This window comes from Balaenoptera musculus, chromosome 1 (assembly GCF_009873245.2).
Source record: "Balaenoptera musculus isolate JJ_BM4_2016_0621 chromosome 1, mBalMus1.pri.v3, whole genome shotgun sequence".
Lineage (NCBI taxonomy): Eukaryota > Metazoa > Chordata > Mammalia > Artiodactyla > Balaenopteridae > Balaenoptera > Balaenoptera musculus.
In genome coordinates this window covers 75,195,402-75,211,897 of record NC_045785.1, presented here as the reverse complement: position 1 = coordinate 75,211,897, position 16,496 = coordinate 75,195,402, and the positions used below count along the sequence as shown (strand labels likewise).

Here is a 16,496-nt window from a genome sequence, read left to right as displayed (position 1 = left end):
TAGAATACAGTATAGTGAAAATATTCATTTTATTTATATTAATAAAATGCTTAACTTCTATAGATACTTCCTGCCCTAGACTGTCACAAAAACAAATAATATTTACAGTTATAGCTGCCTACAGTAATTCAAATTTGATTCTTTCCCATATTTGAGGGTATAAAAATGCAATTCTATAGAACTGAAAGGAACAAAGACACTACAGGACATACAAATTACTGAAATCTAATTCAAGGTCTGCCTTCCTCATAGGAGAAATAGCTAAGTGGTATGGCTTGTAAGGTATCAGAAAAGTCTTTACGCCCAAAAATACTTTCATCACTAGGAGATTGTAAGTGCAATAGAGAAACACAAAACAGCAGGGAAGAGGGGATATGACAGAAAGTAGGGTGGGGGGTGAAGCGGTAAATAGAGTAGGTAGATAAAGCATCTCTGAGAAAGTGACATTTGAGCAATATCAGAAGGAGGTAAGGGAACAAGCCACAGGAAATCTGGGGAAAGAGCTTTCCAGGAAGAAAGAACAAACACACAGGCCCTTGAACCTGAGCATGTACTTAGCATGTTCTACTATCAGCAAGAAGGCCAAGGTGACTGGAAGAAAGTGCATAAGGGGAAGAATGGTAGGAAATGAAGTCAGAAAGATGTCAAGAAACCAGATTATACAGGATCTTATACATTACTCAAAAGACTCCAGCTTTTACTGAATTAAGATGGGAAGCCTCTGGAAGATTTTGAGCAAAGGAATAACGTGACTTGACTTAAATTTTTTAAATGTTACTCTGGGTGTTGTATTGCAAATATAATGAGGACAGGGTAGAAGGAGACATTGAGAAGACTATTACTCTTAATCCAGTAAGAGATGATGATGGCTTGGATTAGAATTGGCGGTGGGGAAGTGATAAGAAATGGTCAGATCTTTGGATATGTTATAAGGTAGAGCCAGCAGTTTTTTGTTGGTAATTCGGATGTGGGTTATGAGAGAAATAGAATGATAAAGGATGACTCTAAGATTTTTGACTAAGGGACTAGAAGAGTGGAATTGCTGTCAAAAGAGAATAGAGAAGAAAGTTTGGAGACAAGATCAGGAGTTCAGTTTTGAATGTATTTAATTTGAGATGTCTGTTAGGCATTCAAGTAAGGATGTCAAGTAGGTCATTGGCTATTCAGGAGTGAGGTCCTGGCTAGGGGTAAAATTTATGAAGTCATTTGCATATAAATAGTATCCAATGCCCTGAGACTGTTTAAGACTACCTAAAGAACAGATAAATAAAGAAAAGAGAAGAGTTCTAAAAACTGTGCCTTAGAGCTCTCCAGTGTTTAGAGAGGTCAGGGAGTTGAGGGGGAACTAGCGAAGAAGACTAAGAAGCTGTCACTGAGATAAGAGGAAAACTAGATGAATGTGGAGTGAAGAAAATGTTTGCCTGAGGAGGAGGGGATCTACTGGGTCGATGTCAAGTTAGGTGAAGACTGAGAAAGGCTACTAGATTTAGTAACGGGAAGATCTTTGATGATCTTCGCAAGAGCGGTTTAGAGGAATGGTAGCAGTTAAAACTGTATCAGGTTTTAAGAGAAAATGGTGGAGCTGGAGAGTTTCCACTCCCATTAATGAAGCAGGTAATTCAATTTGCCTAACGAAACTTTTTGAAAATTAAGTTAAAAGCATCAAATACTGACAAAGTAGTGAGGGACTTTCAAGCCAATATTTTGAAAAAGACAGCAGAGAGATGAACACATACTTAGAGCTACTTTTGCCCTGGGTGTGTTCAGAAACTAAGTAGTGCTTTTGGTGGCTTCACGGGGATAGGGGTCAAAAAGGTTGGAATCTGAAGTCCACAAAAGGTGGGGACTTAGGCTTTCAAAGGGCTCCACTTTAAGAGTAAAAATAAACTGAAAGAAAAGATATTCGTACAGATTGCAGCCTAGCTTCACATCATCAAGATTGCTCAGAAAATCTCAAACTGTGAACTTGGACTAAGATGATTCCAGGCTGCTAGTACCCCCTCATACCTGACAGAAACAAACAAAACTCTTCTATAAAAGATAATATCATCCTAGGGCTCAAATTATTTCCACAAATAATTTTTCAAATATAGTGCCTAGCACACAATCAATGATAACTAAGCACACAAGCTGACAAAACACCATGAATGAGAACAGGCAGAAACAGCAGACAACAGAAGCTGACTCAAAAGAAAACATAAGAGAGGAAAAATCTGAAATGGAAGGTTTAACGGACAAGGTGAACCTTATTTAGGAACACGGTTTATTCACAATAATAAGAGGGAAAGCAGAATATATGTGTGCAAGTACAGATAGATGGGTAAAGGTCATTATGGGAGCTTATATAAGTTTCCTTCAGTTTGCTTTAGTTGTCTCAGTGACACTGAAAGGTTCTCAGTCAAGAATAAGAATGAAGGAAAGGTATAATTAACTTGAGAGGATAGGAAAAGGTTTCAAATGGTTAACTAGGAAGGTGACGGAGGAAATGAACTAGGGAAACATAGTAGTATTGTCTGGCAGCCTTTCAAACATTTGAATTTAAAGTGAGGCCAGTCAGCATAGTTGTGTTTTTCTCTAGGCACATTCAGTTGTGCAGGTACAGGCACAGATTAGGCACAAAACTGGATTTATGCAGGACTGGGATTTTATAAGACAAGCACAATGAAGTGAGGCAGGGCAAGAATGTTAAGGAAGTCTCTAAGGAAATGATCATAGCAAAGGACTGTGGGTTTTAAGCTAGGCAGCAAGAGAAGTGAACACATGATTATGAAGGACAATGAAAAAGTGGTAGTATCAATGGATAGTAGGTCCTAATGGGATCAAAGAATTATTAGAGTCAGAACGCTAGAGGGAAAGAGCTGGAATGAGAAGAGAGGTGAAATCATGGAGGAGATCTAGCTGTCGGTAATAACAAAAACTAGGGTATGGCCTTATAAGTTAATGATTAAAGTACACAGGACAGGAGAAGGGTACAAAAACGTTGGTGGGAGAGAGTTCGAGGCACTGAGAAGTCGGTATTGCAAATATCAACCATGTGGATGTAAAATCACGAAGAATTAGGTTATAAATAGATTTTCTGAAAGTGATAGCTAGCCAAAAGCTAGAATCATCAAAGAAATAAATTTGGTGATAGCAACAGGAAGAGGTAACAGGTGATACAGTGCAATGACAGCAATTTTACCATGGAGTGTTTTTAGGGAGAAAGTGGGGAGAAAGGTCTGAAAGTGGCAACGAGGAGCAAGAAAGACCCCTTCCCCACCCAGGCACAATGCTGTAGAGGCTGTGGCAGAACTTGAAAGAGCTGCAGGGGAAGCAGTGTTCTCAGGAGAGAGCCAATTTGGAGTTAGAGCATTTAGGCCTATAAAAGATGTATTATGGTATAGTGCTTTATCTGTAGCTCAGCATACCCTGAAAAAAATATGAAGCCCCTACCAGTTCACCATTGTACAACATAATGCCTGAATTCAAAGCATTCCACCCCATGTAACAATGAGACCTTGCTTGAAGGAAAACGTTTTATAAAGAATATATTCACTCACATAGTAGTAGGAAACTATTTCTTGAAGGAGAAGAGATGATGAATCGAGATATGACTGTAAGCCTGGATCAGATCCTGGTTTTTAAAAAAAAAAAAGACCCCAGCTATAATTTCTACAAACTACAAAATGTTCAACATTCTGAGGAAATGGGAAAAAACAGGATGGAGGTGGTATTAGGATCTTTTTCACCCCTTTCTTCCATATTTCAATAGATCAGTGATTCTCCAAATATAGTCCGTGGACCAGAATTAGATGCAGATTCTCAAGCCCCATCCCAGATTTAATGATTCAGCAACTCTGGGGGTGGGGTCCAGCTATCTGGACTGTCTGTAACAGTCCCGTACTCTTGGAAGTACCAATTCAACAAGTCTTCACTTTGAAGAATTAGTAGAATAGTAGAGGGGAGAATAGTCGAGGATGTTGTGGAAGTCTAAAATGATACACCAGGTGAAGCCCAGGATGAGCTGGAGGAATCTTTGCTGTGGGATAGGAATGGAACAAACAAGGATTTCTACCTATTATAGAAAATGACATTTTACAAATACTGTTTGATTGTCTTGCCTTTTTAATGCAAGAAGGCAGGGCCATCTCATTCAAAAATTCCTGCCCTTTGCGTTTAGAATAAGGTGCTATTTCAGTATTCTGAGCCTGTTATTCCAGAATTAAGACGCTAGCCCAGTACTTTTCAGTCTGAATATGTCTTGAAGTCTTTTACACACCATTTGATTCTCCTGGGCACTCAGTGGAGGCAAAGGTTGGCAGGCTTACACTGGCTGTAGAGATTTCAGTTTTTTCCACTTACAAATCTGAAAAGAAAGCACAAAAATAACCATTTAATTGCACATTTTTCTTCTGGAAACAAAAAATGTTTATTCCTTTTATTTTAATTATCAATATTACACATAAAGATATGTTTTTCCTCGTAGAGACTGAAGAAGTTGTTTCTGTTTTTAAAATATATATATTCATTTTTAAGCTCTGTAATGACATAGAACAAAAATATACACATATCCCATATTAATTTCAACTTTTCTATTAACTATGTAACTTTAGACAATTCACTTTAAGTTGCTGCGCTTATCTATAGAATGAAGCAACAGATTCAGCCATTCGGTTATTTTATTTTTTTTTCCATATATATATATATATATATATATATATTATTTATTTATTTATTTATTTATTTATCTATTTAATTTATTTATTTATGGCTGTGTTGGGTCTTCGTTTCTGTGCGAGGGCTTTCTCTAGTTGCGGCAAGCGGGGGCCACTCTTCATCGTGGTGCATCGGCCTCTCACTATCGCGGCCTCTCTTGTTGCGGAGCACAGGCTCCAGACGCGCAGCCTCAGTAATTGTGGCTCACAGGCCCAGTTGCTCCGCGGCATGTGGGATCTTCCCAGACCAGGGCTCGAACCCGTGTCCCCTGCATTGGCAGGCAGATTCTCAACCACTGCGCCACCAGGGAAGCCCCTATTTTTTATTAAAATTATAAAATGCCCTTAAATTGACAGGTATGTGAAAAATACAGTATTTTCAGTATTGGTTTTACATAATGCTTGCAGCTTTCATTCTTTGACTAAATGTAAGTATCTTTATAATCTTCTAAGTTTTTTAAAAGGAAAAAGCGTGAAAAATATATTGAAAGTATCATGATAATTTGTAAGGATAGTTCAAATATATTTTAGCATGGCATTTAAATATCTTTATGTTTTACAATAATAGGAAAATACTGGATTGATCCAAATCTTGGATGCCCTTCAGATGCCATTGAGGTTTTCTGCAATTTCAGTGCTGGTGGTCAGACATGTTTATCTCCTGTCTCTGTGACAAAGGTATGTTTTGAATTTAGTACTTGCGCACTATCAGTAAACAGTGATTTTTTTAATTCTTTCATTTTAAATAATTATGAATTTTATGAATGGAAGCAAGATATTCTCTACCATATATGAGGAAGAAATTTTTTGTTTTTTAAAAATAATCCTGTTAAATCTTGACATTTTGATTATGTATTTTTATGACTGGCTTAGCTTGGCTTACTCTACTGACTATGCTTTTTAAATTCCTTTTAAAAATGTAAAACATGTGTTTTTATGCACATGCATTCATTAGAAAATTCCCAAACAGCTGCAGTGTTTGTACTCAGTAATCAGTTACCTTAAGTTTTACTGAAAAAGACATCATCATGATTAAAAGAGGAATTTCACCACAAAGCTTGCTATTTTTGGTGACTGGGCACAAAAATAACCTCTCCTAAACATCCACTGGATATTATTTAAAACTTCTTACAAGTATAATTCTATAAACCAATGAATGAAAGTTAGTTTGGTATGTAACACTGGATATTATAACAAGCATTTCTAAACCCTAAAGCTTAGTTCTACCTATAACATATATTGAAGAAACTAAAACTGCATTTCTTTCTTTTTCTGGTTAAACTACCTTGGCCTTCCCAAGAACTTTTCTCATTGACAAAGAACTGATACACGGACCTATTGTGTGTTTTGTCCACCACAGAAAGGCAGCAGCTAAAATATGCAGTGTGTCAGTCCCTCCAGCTGCTTATCATTAGACTGCCCTCTCCTCCTAAAACGCTCCTCTTCATTAACTAGGGTGTTTCACCAGCTCATCTCAATAGCCATTCACCACTGTTACCCAGAGCACAGGAGGGGAGGATTCTTAGGTTCCTATGGAATCTGTGTAACTAATGAGGAGCAGCATGATCGTCCTGCTTCCGAACTATGCACAATCATCCTCACTCCCCTGGGTTTAGCCCAGGATTTTTATTTGGATTATCATGGAAGAAAAGGGGAGACTGGTGTGCAAAGAAGACAGGATCAAGTGAAGAAGCTGCACTCCAATTCTTTCCTTGGCTGAATCAATTCTCCCATCTCTCCTATCCATAAACTCAACCTGAGAAAGACTGCGCAGGTAGTGGAAAGAACAGTAGACTTGGAATCTGGAACCTGGATTCTAATTTCTTTTCCTCTACAAACCTGGGGAATGATGCTGTGAGCCACCAGAGAGCCCACTCTGTGCCAGGTGCTGGGCTAGTGAAATGACCGTGGGCACCTCAAATCCTCATAACACCCCTGTCATGTCGGGGTTATACCCAGCTTTACCAAAAAAGAAACTAAAGCTCAGAAAGGCTACATACTTCACAGGTTTGTGGTTCTCATCTGCAAAATGAAGGAATTTGAATTACTTCAGGTCTAATATTCCTCATGATGATCCTTCCATGTTTTCATCCTTATACTCTTCCTTTGCCTTTCCTCTCTTTCCCTGAAGCTTTGCTTTTTTGTTGTCATTTTATTTTTTTCCTTCTCTGTTACCTCATAACTGATATTTCTCTGATTTTGTGTTTGGAGATCAACATAAATTCCTCAGTAGGAACTACTTCTATTCATTTATGTTATGACCATCCCCATGAATAATGCTAAATATTCTAAATATTCTAAATATGCTAAATATGCTAAATATTGAATAATGCTAAAATAATAATGATGATGATGATGATGATGATGTCTAAAGCTATAGAAAAATCTGCTTCCTTGTTCAAGCCTAGAAAATGTGCAGTCATACTTCCTTGCTCCAATGTTGCCCTATATCGTTCACTTTATTAGTAAATACTTGTTCATGCATTCATTCATTCATGCAGTAAACGTTTACTGATGACTCACTGTATGACTGGAACTGCATTAGGGGCTGGCAACACAAAGGTTAAGATTCTGTCTTTGTCTGTAAAGGCTCTCATAGTTAAAATTAATCAATTTATTATTACAACTTTTAACTTATCTTTGGAAACTCAAAAATCAATCTTCAAATGAAAGTACAGACAGAATTTCAGATTTTTATGAAAAAAATTTAAGCAATAATCTACAACAAATTATTTATTAATGCATCTTAAATAACATTATGCAAAGTATCTCCTTTTTTTGTTGTTCATATCTAGTAGCCTAGTAGTATGCTAAAGCCAGCTCATACTGCTCAGCAGAGCCTACTATTAATGTCTCTTGCGAACTCCATGTTTAATGACACTACCTTGATAGCCTAAAACCAGCCATGGTGGGAGTATTTACAAGTCCCCCCATAGGGGTGGAAATCAGAAAATGCTATTAATCAGGGATTCCCCCCTGCCCCACCCCTGGCTTGTCAAGGACTTTCTTCAGGTTTCCCCAAACAATAAGTCTTTCAATTGCCATATCTTATAACTCGCATATTGTTTCAATGACATTAGTTGGAGTTTGGAGTCGGAAAAGTCCAGATGAACTTCCTTCATTTACTGAGCTCAGAAGCCACCCATATCATCACCATTCATTGTCTAAACACTCCAGTGTGGACAAGTGCTCAGACAAGTGGCTCAGGATTGACTATTGGTTTCAAGGGATGGAATAGCCAGATTTTCGAAGAAAACACTCTACTTGAACCTAAAGTGCTTTCAGATGACTGCAAGGTAAGGGAATGGCACTTTTAGAATTGTTCAATATAACTAACTTAAAATTGATAAAACTATATAAAATTAATATAATGAGTAAGACTTTAATTGCAAACTGCAGATACAGAAGGGTAGTAAGTTTTAATGGGCCTGATGTATAATAACCGTACATTTTTCAGAATCAATTGTTTGCTTATATCGTATCAACTTTTGTCACACCCACTGGTCATCCATGAAGTTTTATATGCAAAACAGGTGTTAATACATAAATTTAATTTTTATTCCCCATATGAAATAATTATATCATAGATAGATGGATGGATGGATAGACAGATGGCAGATAGGGCATATAGACAAATGATTTCTTTCCTATATTTTTACCACTGTGATTCTGCATCTCATTACTTCATGGAAGACAGGTTATAGAGGCAAGTCAGCTTTATTTCATTTTGTCAGTCCCTATACCTGATACCAAATAATGGGCATAATGGCAGATTGACCCTACAAATGAGTATTTGAATCATAGCCCATTTTTCCTATTAAAATTAAATAATAGTGAAGAGTCTATAATTTTAAAACATTACGTTGTAGAGTAGGTGTCGGCAAACTATAATCCATAGACCAAATCTAGCCCAGCACTCGTCTGTGTACATATATGCTACTGGAACACAGCCACACTCATTCGTTTGTTTATTATCCAGGGCTGTTATCACACTACAATGGCAGAGTTGAGCAAGTGCGACAGAGACTGTATGGCCCACAAAACCTAAAGCATTTATTATCTAACCCTTTACAGAAGAGTTTGCTGACTCCTGTTATATAGTACAGGGTTGTCCACTTTACATACATCCTAATTTCTTTAAGTAGCTTGGTTTCCTGTTCTGGTGTACTATGAAGCCCATGATTTAAGATCTCTTACCATTTCTAGAGTGCTTTACTTTTTCACATTTCATTTTCAGATAAACAGCTCTTGGGTATTTGAAAAATCATAAGCAAACAGTCAGAAGTATACAGCTCACTCTCTATAGGTGAAGAGATCAATATTACCAACAAATTAATTTAACTTTCACGATTTTGTCCCGAAACTTTTAGTGACTCACTACTATTTATGAGACACAATCAAAACTTATCAGCTCTTTATTCAGCAGTTAGAATAGTCAGGCCCCAACCTACCTTTCTACCTTTCACTGACTGTGTACCCTAAAGTGTGGTCCACCTGATCTATTTATAATAATAATAATAACAACAAAAACAATTCCTACTACTAATTATTGGAGACTTATTAGATGACAGGTACCATGTACTGCATACATTATTTAATTATAACAGCTTTGTGAAGAAGTTCCTATTAGTATCATTTTATAGGTAAGAAAGTGAAGGCACAGAGGTTAAGTAACTTGTTCAAGGTCATAGAGCTAATTAGCAGAGGAGCAAGAAGTCAACCCCAGGTGTGTACAGTTCCAAAGTCAATGCCATGCTACACTGCTAGGGACTTTTAATTGAAGACTCATTTAATCCACACAATACTGTGAGGTAGGTTTTTATTCTTCCCATTTTATATGTGAAGAGAATAGCTGTACTTGGGTTTCTATCAAAATCTGTTCCAAGTCAAAATCTGTGCACTTAAACCCCGTGCTAGGCTTATTTTCACAACCAGATTCTACTTTTCCAACTGTTTTGTTTTTTTCTATTCAGGTCATTCCCTTTCTCTGAAGTGCCATTCTCTACCCCTCTAACCAAGTGGAAATTGTAGGCAAACTTTAAGGCCCATCATCTTAAATTCTGAATTCACAAAGCTTTCCCTGACACTTCCAGTTGGAAATGAGGGACTTAGCACTCATTGTCTACATTATTTATGTTGCATTTATCATATACAGTCTTATATTATGGCTGTTTGTTTCTCCTCTCCCCAACTAAACTTATAAGTTGCTAGAATTCAGAAGCCAGAACTAATTTATTCATCTTTATGTTTTCCAAGCACTGTAAGGAAATGGAGGATTACATCTTATTCAACTGTGCCAAATGTACTTAGTGTTCAACACATATTGTTTGAGATTTAATGAAGTTAATCTGACAGCGTCTTACACAGGGAACTCTATTCTAGTTATTACACCAAGCTTATGACTTTGGTAATTTATCTTCTGTGAGCTTCAATTGCCTTAACATAAAATGGAATTTATAGTTTAGATAATTTCTAAAGCTCCTTCAAACTTTAAAATTTATACCATGATAATTCTGTGAATGAGTAAATGAATAAACTCCTGTATATAAAGCTTCACAAAACTAGTCAACTGTGTTTCTCTATTTTGTCTTCTTGAATCTTAATCATATAATAAATAGTTTTTGATCCGTAACAGAATTTACCAGAAACAAAAGAGCATACAGTAATAAAGAGAAACAGAAAGGCTTAGAAGGAAAGGAAGAGAGGAATGAAAGAAACTATATAAACGGTAACCACAGAATGGAAAAAAAGAAACCTAAAAGATGATTCAACGTAATTATAATTTACTTCTACTGAAGTGATTCTGCTTATTTCCTGCCTAAAGTACAGAGAGGTTGAGCTAGCTCATTCCCTTTCATCCAAGAAAAATGCCCATCCTGAAGCATCAGTCCCAAATAAAGGAACACAAAGCAGATGGGTATTACTCATATTAGGAATAGTGCAGTTTTTAAATTCATATCTGGTCCAATGATCCACAGACAACAGAAGCAGAAACCCTCAAAAGAAAAATCAGAACACACAATGCCATTTAGAGAAAGGAATAAGCACATATTTTCAATTATTCATAGTAATTGTTACCGTTTTTTGAGCATTTACTCTGTGCCAGGCATTGTTCTAGGCACTTTCTGTTCATTATTTCTGATCCTTAAAATAAGTCTACATTGTCTATGAAGGACACTGTCTGCTGCTAATGAAACAATTCAGATTAAAGCATTTCATTCTTATTTTACAGATTCAAGATGGCAGCTGGCATAAAGCAAAATTCCTTTTTCACACCCAGGACCCTAATCAACTTCCAGTAATTGAAGTACAAAAGCTTCCTCATCTCAAAACTGAACGGAAGTACTACATTGAAAGCAGTTCTGTATGCTTTCTCTAAAGTCTCTGAATTAGTTCAGAATTCATGCTGTTGGCCAGGTAATTGCTGCAGAGGGAAAAATATAGACAGAAAGGTACTATTGGATTATGAAATGCATGGAATAAAGCATTGGCTAAATCTTAAAGAATCTCAGGAAGAAAAGACTTCCTCCTAAGAAGGAGACAAGGCATTTTTTTAAAGGACTATAAGTATTTAATTCTTTTAAAAATTATATTGATCTGAGCTTTCTTAGAGAATTCCCTAGAACTGAACATTTATAAACATGGAATTCTTCAGGATATTCTATATTTTTTGACTGTCTGAGAGCAAAGTACCCATTAGACAGCTGGAGACGCAAAGCACTATGGAGCAATACTGGCTAATGCTCCCAAACGTGCAATGCTTCTGTCTAAAAATTGCAAGCCACAGTCTGATACGTCTTATTTTCCCAAATACTAAGCTGTATTCAGGTCCCCAGTGGGCATATACATCTTAGCCGGTGATACACTACCTCTTACATGTTGCCTTTTTGTGTTGTTTGGGGCTCTTTCTAAAACAAGGTGCTTGTGGCTTTCACAGACTATTTCTTTATTCGTCTTTGTCATTCTTTAAGAGTGTATGTACTGGTTACATCAAGATATGTTTTGGTTGTTAGTACTTATATTAATTTGTTTGGTCACATACTTAATAACAAGTAAAACATTATTTATGTGAAGTCCTTGTTTTATTTTAAAATTCTCTTTGTGGATATTAGAATCAAAGCCAGCACATTGTAACCTGTGCTTAAGCACAAGAGAATTGGGAGGGTTTTTTTAACTTTTATTTTTTAAATTGCTGTAAAAAATTGTAGGCCAGCTACATCCAGTAGTAGGTTTGGGTTAGAGTTTAGGGGTTGTGATATACTATTTTTAAAGATCCATGATCATCTGGGATGATATTTTGTGTATATATATTTTATAAAGTTCTAATTCAGCAAATCTTTTGAAATTGCTGATGTTTTAAATTATAAAAACTTTATATTTCTGCTTCATAGAAATTACATGTTTTTGTAATTATTCATTGATTTTCTTTCACTGTTCTTAAATTTAATGTGTTGGGACCTAAAAGAATTCAATTTACCAGTCTTTAAAGTAACATTCAGGAAAACAAAAACAGTCCTTTGCTATTTAAAATAGGCTCAGTAAGTTCAGACTTTCCTTGTTGTCAGAGAAGTGTTAGTTAAGTAATAAAAGAAAAATATTATACCTTTTGGTATACAGAAAAGCATGTACATCCATTATAAACATACTATTAATTAGCCACAGCAGACCACACTTGCCTATCTATCTATCTATAATAAAAATGTGCTTTAAAATCTTTTTTGGTGTTATTTGTTTTTCTTCTTTTTTTACCATATCCTTTTATTATATATGATAGCCCTTCTGGCATAGACCTTCTGTACTATATATATTACATTACCAGAAAGTATCTATTGCATACCTATAAAAGGATTATAGGGCCTATTATTTCCTACTTGTACAAAATGAGGTCATGGCACAGAAATAAACTCTCTCATATATGGTCAACTGATTTCCAACAAGGGTGCCAAGACCATTCAGTGGAAAAAGGACAGTTTTTTCAACAAATAGTTCTGGGAAAACTGGATAGCCACATGCAAAAGAATGAAGCTGGACCCTTATCTTACATCATATACAAAAATTGGCTCAAAATGATGAAAACTATTACTGTAACCCACATTTGGAATAATATCAAAATTTAAAAAAATAACTTAAAATGGATCAAAGTCCTAAATGTAAGAGCTAAAACTATAAAACTCTCTTAAAAGAAAACTTACTTAGGTAAAAGGCTTCATGACATTAGATTTGGCAATGATTTCTTGGAGCTGACACCAAAAGGACATTCAACAAATGAAAACAATAAATTGGACTACAGCAAAATTTAAAACTTCTGTGCATCAAAGGACACTATCAAGAGAGTGAAAAGACATCCCACTGAATGGGAGAAAATAATTTGCATATTTTATGTTCGATAAGGGATTAATATCCAAAATATATGAAGAACTCTTAAAACCCCACACAAAAAACAAACAAAAAGAAAACCCAAGCAACCCAATTTAAAAATGGGCAAGGGACTTCCCTGGTGGTCCTGTGGGTAAGACTCCACGGTCCCAATGCAGGGGGCCTGGGTTCGATCCCTGGTCGGGGAACTAGATCCCACATGCATGCCACAGCTAATAGTCCGCATGCCACAATGAAGATCCTATGTGCCGCAACTAAGACCTGGTGCAGCCAAAAATAATAAATAAATAAATAAATAAATAAATAAATAAATAAATAAATAAAAATGGGCAAAAGACTTAACAGACATTTCTCTGAAGAAGATAGATATACAATGGCCAACAAATGAAAAGATGCTCAACATCACTAGTCATTAGGTACAAATCAAAACCATAGTTAGATACCACTTTGTACCATTAAGATGGCTATTACCATCCCCCCAAAAGAGGAAAATAAGAAGTGCTGGTGAAGATATGGAGAAATTGGAACCGTTATACGTTGCTGGTGGGAATGTATTACGGTATAACCACTGTGGGAAATAGTTTGGCAGTTCCTCAAAAGTTAAAGATAGAATTACCATATATGATCCAGTAATTCTACTTCACATATATACCCAAAAGAATTGATAGAAGGGACTCAAACAGATATTTGTATACCAGTGTTCACAGAGATATTATTCAGAAGAACCAAAAGGTAGAAACAACCCCAATGTACATCAACAGATGAACTGATAAAATATGGTAGGTACATACAGTGGACTATTATTCAGCCTTAAAAAGGAATGAAATTCTGATACATGCTCCAACATTAATGTACCTTGAAAACATTATGCTATGTGAAATAAGCCAGACCAAAAGGGAAAATACTGTATGATTCCACTTATATGAAGTACCAAGAATAGACAAATTCATAAACAGAAAATACAGTAGAGGTTACCAAAGGCTGAGTGGGGTAGGAATGAGGAATTGTTTTTTAATGAATATAGAGTTTCTGTTTGGAATGACTACAAAGTTCTGGAGATGGGTGGTAATGATGGTTGCACATCAATATGAATATGCTTAATGCAACTGAATTGTACACTTAAAATGATTAAAATGACCAATTTTATGTTGTATACTTTACCACAATTTTTTAAATGGGGCTATGGCAAAGATGTCTGATTTCCTGCTTGAGAAACACAAATGTTTTTTAAAAGGAGCCAAGACTGATTCTAAATGAAAGAACCCATAGTTTATACTCTAGTTTCAGTTTATATGCTATACCTTCTGTTTACCCTCCCCCCCCAAAAGAACTTATATCAGAGACATAAATGATTTTCCTAGGTATCATTTAGGAAATGTATATAAAACAGAAATTCCTTACTTTGTGTTTGTTTTGTTCCTGAAATATTAAATTTAAAGCAAATTTTAATCAACTTATTTATACGCAGTATAGTCTGGTGTTTAAGAGTACTCTGAGGGTAAGCTATGTGACTTTGCGTGTATTATATATTCTTCATTACCCCAGTTTAATCACTGTAAAAGGGGGGCAATAAAAGTAAAAATCTATATTAGTTAGGGTTTTCCAGAGAAATAGAAACAGTAGGAGAGATAGACAAATGAAAGATAACAGATAAATTCATGAGAGATGACTAGACAGATATAAAGTTATAGATTTAATATATATAATAATATACATATAACATTACATAATAAAACATATAAATATATGCTTTAAATATATACTATATTTAATATTAAAATATTAAATACTTAAATCATAATTAAAATTATATTAAAGTTAATATATTAATAATATATTAATTATATATATTATATGGAGATTTATTATGATGAATTGGCTCACATGATTCTGGAAGCTGAGATGTCCCACAACCTGCAAGCTAGAAACCCAGGAAAGCCAGTGGGGTAATTCATTTAAGTCTGAAGGGCTGAGAGCCAATGGTTTAAAACCCAGAGAAGAGGGGCTTCCCTGGTGGCACAGTGGTTGAGAATCTGCCTGCCAATGCAGGGGACACGGGTTCGAGCCCTGGTCTGGGAAGATCCCACATGCCACGGAGCAACTGGGCCCGTGAGCCACAATTACTGAGCCTGCGCGTCTGGAGCCTGTGCTCCGCAACAAGAGAGGCCGCGATAGTGAGAGGCCCGCGCACCGCGATGAAGAGTGGCCCCCACTTGCCGCAACTAGAGAAAGCCCTCGCACAGAAATGAAGACTCAACACAGTCATCAATAAATAAATAAATAAATAAAAGAACGTGAATTTCTAAAAAAAAAAAAAAAAACCCCAGAGAAGATGAGATGTCCCAACTCAAGCATGCAGACAGAAAGCAAAGAGGGGCAAATTCCTCCTTCCTTCGCCATTTCTATTCAGGCCCTCCACGGACTGGGTGATGCCCACACACATGGAGGCAGCATTTTACTTTACCGAGTCTACTGGTTGAAATCCTACTCCCATCCAGAAACACCCTGTCAGACACACCCAGAAATAAATTTTAACCTGGTCACCCTGTGACCAGTCAAACTGACACATAAAATGAACCATCACACTGTCTTACCTGGAATGAAACAGAAATGTAGTTCTTTCCGTAGGAAGCAAAAAGGTGGTTTTCTCATTTGGTAACTTTGCAATAAGCAAACAGAGCGAATGCTGCTAATGGCAAATAAATGATTTGCACAGTAGGAACACGTATTTGGAAGCAGGCACTCTGGCAAACCTCACTTTCTGACCAAAATGTAAGAGTTTGGCCCTCCCACACAAGACTAGCAGTTTCAAAAATAAATGTAAGCTAAGCCTTCAATGTATAGTGCTCTGTCCTATTAAAGCATAACTTTTCACTATGACCTACACAGTAATTGGCTATGGTAAGTACGATGAAGTCATTGTCACCTAAGCCTAGGTACACAATTATGCAATCTGTGTGCTTTGGATTCAGAGTCCTGGTATAATTCAAAGCCAAATTAGAAAAATGGCACCTCTGTAGAGAGGAGCAACTGGCAGGGAGTCCGAACTATCATCTTGGCTGTACCTAGCGGGGAAATTTTAGGACTGCACACAAGTACAAAAAATAATCTCACTGACAATCTGCTAAAAATAATTTGATTTTGCTGGGTATCTAGTTCAGGACAAATTTAGAGTTGGAATCAAGAAAACTTCTCACTTCTTGAAGCAAATACTGGAAATCGAGTTTCATGAAAAAGACATTCTTCATTAAGGGATAAAGATCTCCCTCATCCATTAGAAAAGAAAAAATTTTAGGGGCTCAAGATGGCGGAGTAGTAGGACGGGGAACTCACCTCCTCCCACAAATACATCAAAAATACATTTACAAAGGTAACAATTCTCAAAGAACACCTAGTGAACACTAGCAGAAGACCTCAAACACCTGA

The 16,496-nt window shown here is 36.3% G+C and overlaps 1 protein-coding gene and 1 long non-coding RNA gene across 7 annotated transcripts in view; one reads left to right on the top strand and one right to left on the bottom strand.

Annotated features, from left to right (window-relative positions):
* Positions 1 to 12,386, top strand: part of COL24A1 (collagen type XXIV alpha 1 chain) — a 389,657-nt gene extending 377,271 nt beyond the window's left edge. For all 6 annotated transcript variants that reach the window (XM_036826641.1, XM_036826634.1, XM_036826651.1 and 3 more), the window contains 3 exons: positions 5,263 to 5,372; positions 7,775 to 7,990; positions 10,927 to 12,386. In XM_036826641.1, coding sequence (XP_036682536.1) covers positions 5,263 to 5,372; positions 7,775 to 7,990; positions 10,927 to 11,073 — 473 coding nt within the window. In that variant the 3' untranslated portion in view covers positions 11,074 to 12,386. The remainder of the gene's footprint in view (positions 1 to 5,262; positions 5,373 to 7,774; positions 7,991 to 10,926) is intronic.
* LOC118881567 overlaps positions 1 to 16,496 on the bottom strand; it is a 60,319-nt gene that overhangs the window by 6,573 nt on the left and 37,250 nt on the right. Inside the window, exons 2-3 of the long non-coding RNA XR_005016568.1 lie at positions 4,259 to 4,345; positions 3,540 to 3,613 (exon numbers count right to left, since the gene is read on the bottom strand). This is a non-coding gene — a long non-coding RNA (uncharacterized LOC118881567). The remainder of the gene's footprint in view (positions 1 to 3,539; positions 3,614 to 4,258; positions 4,346 to 16,496) is intronic.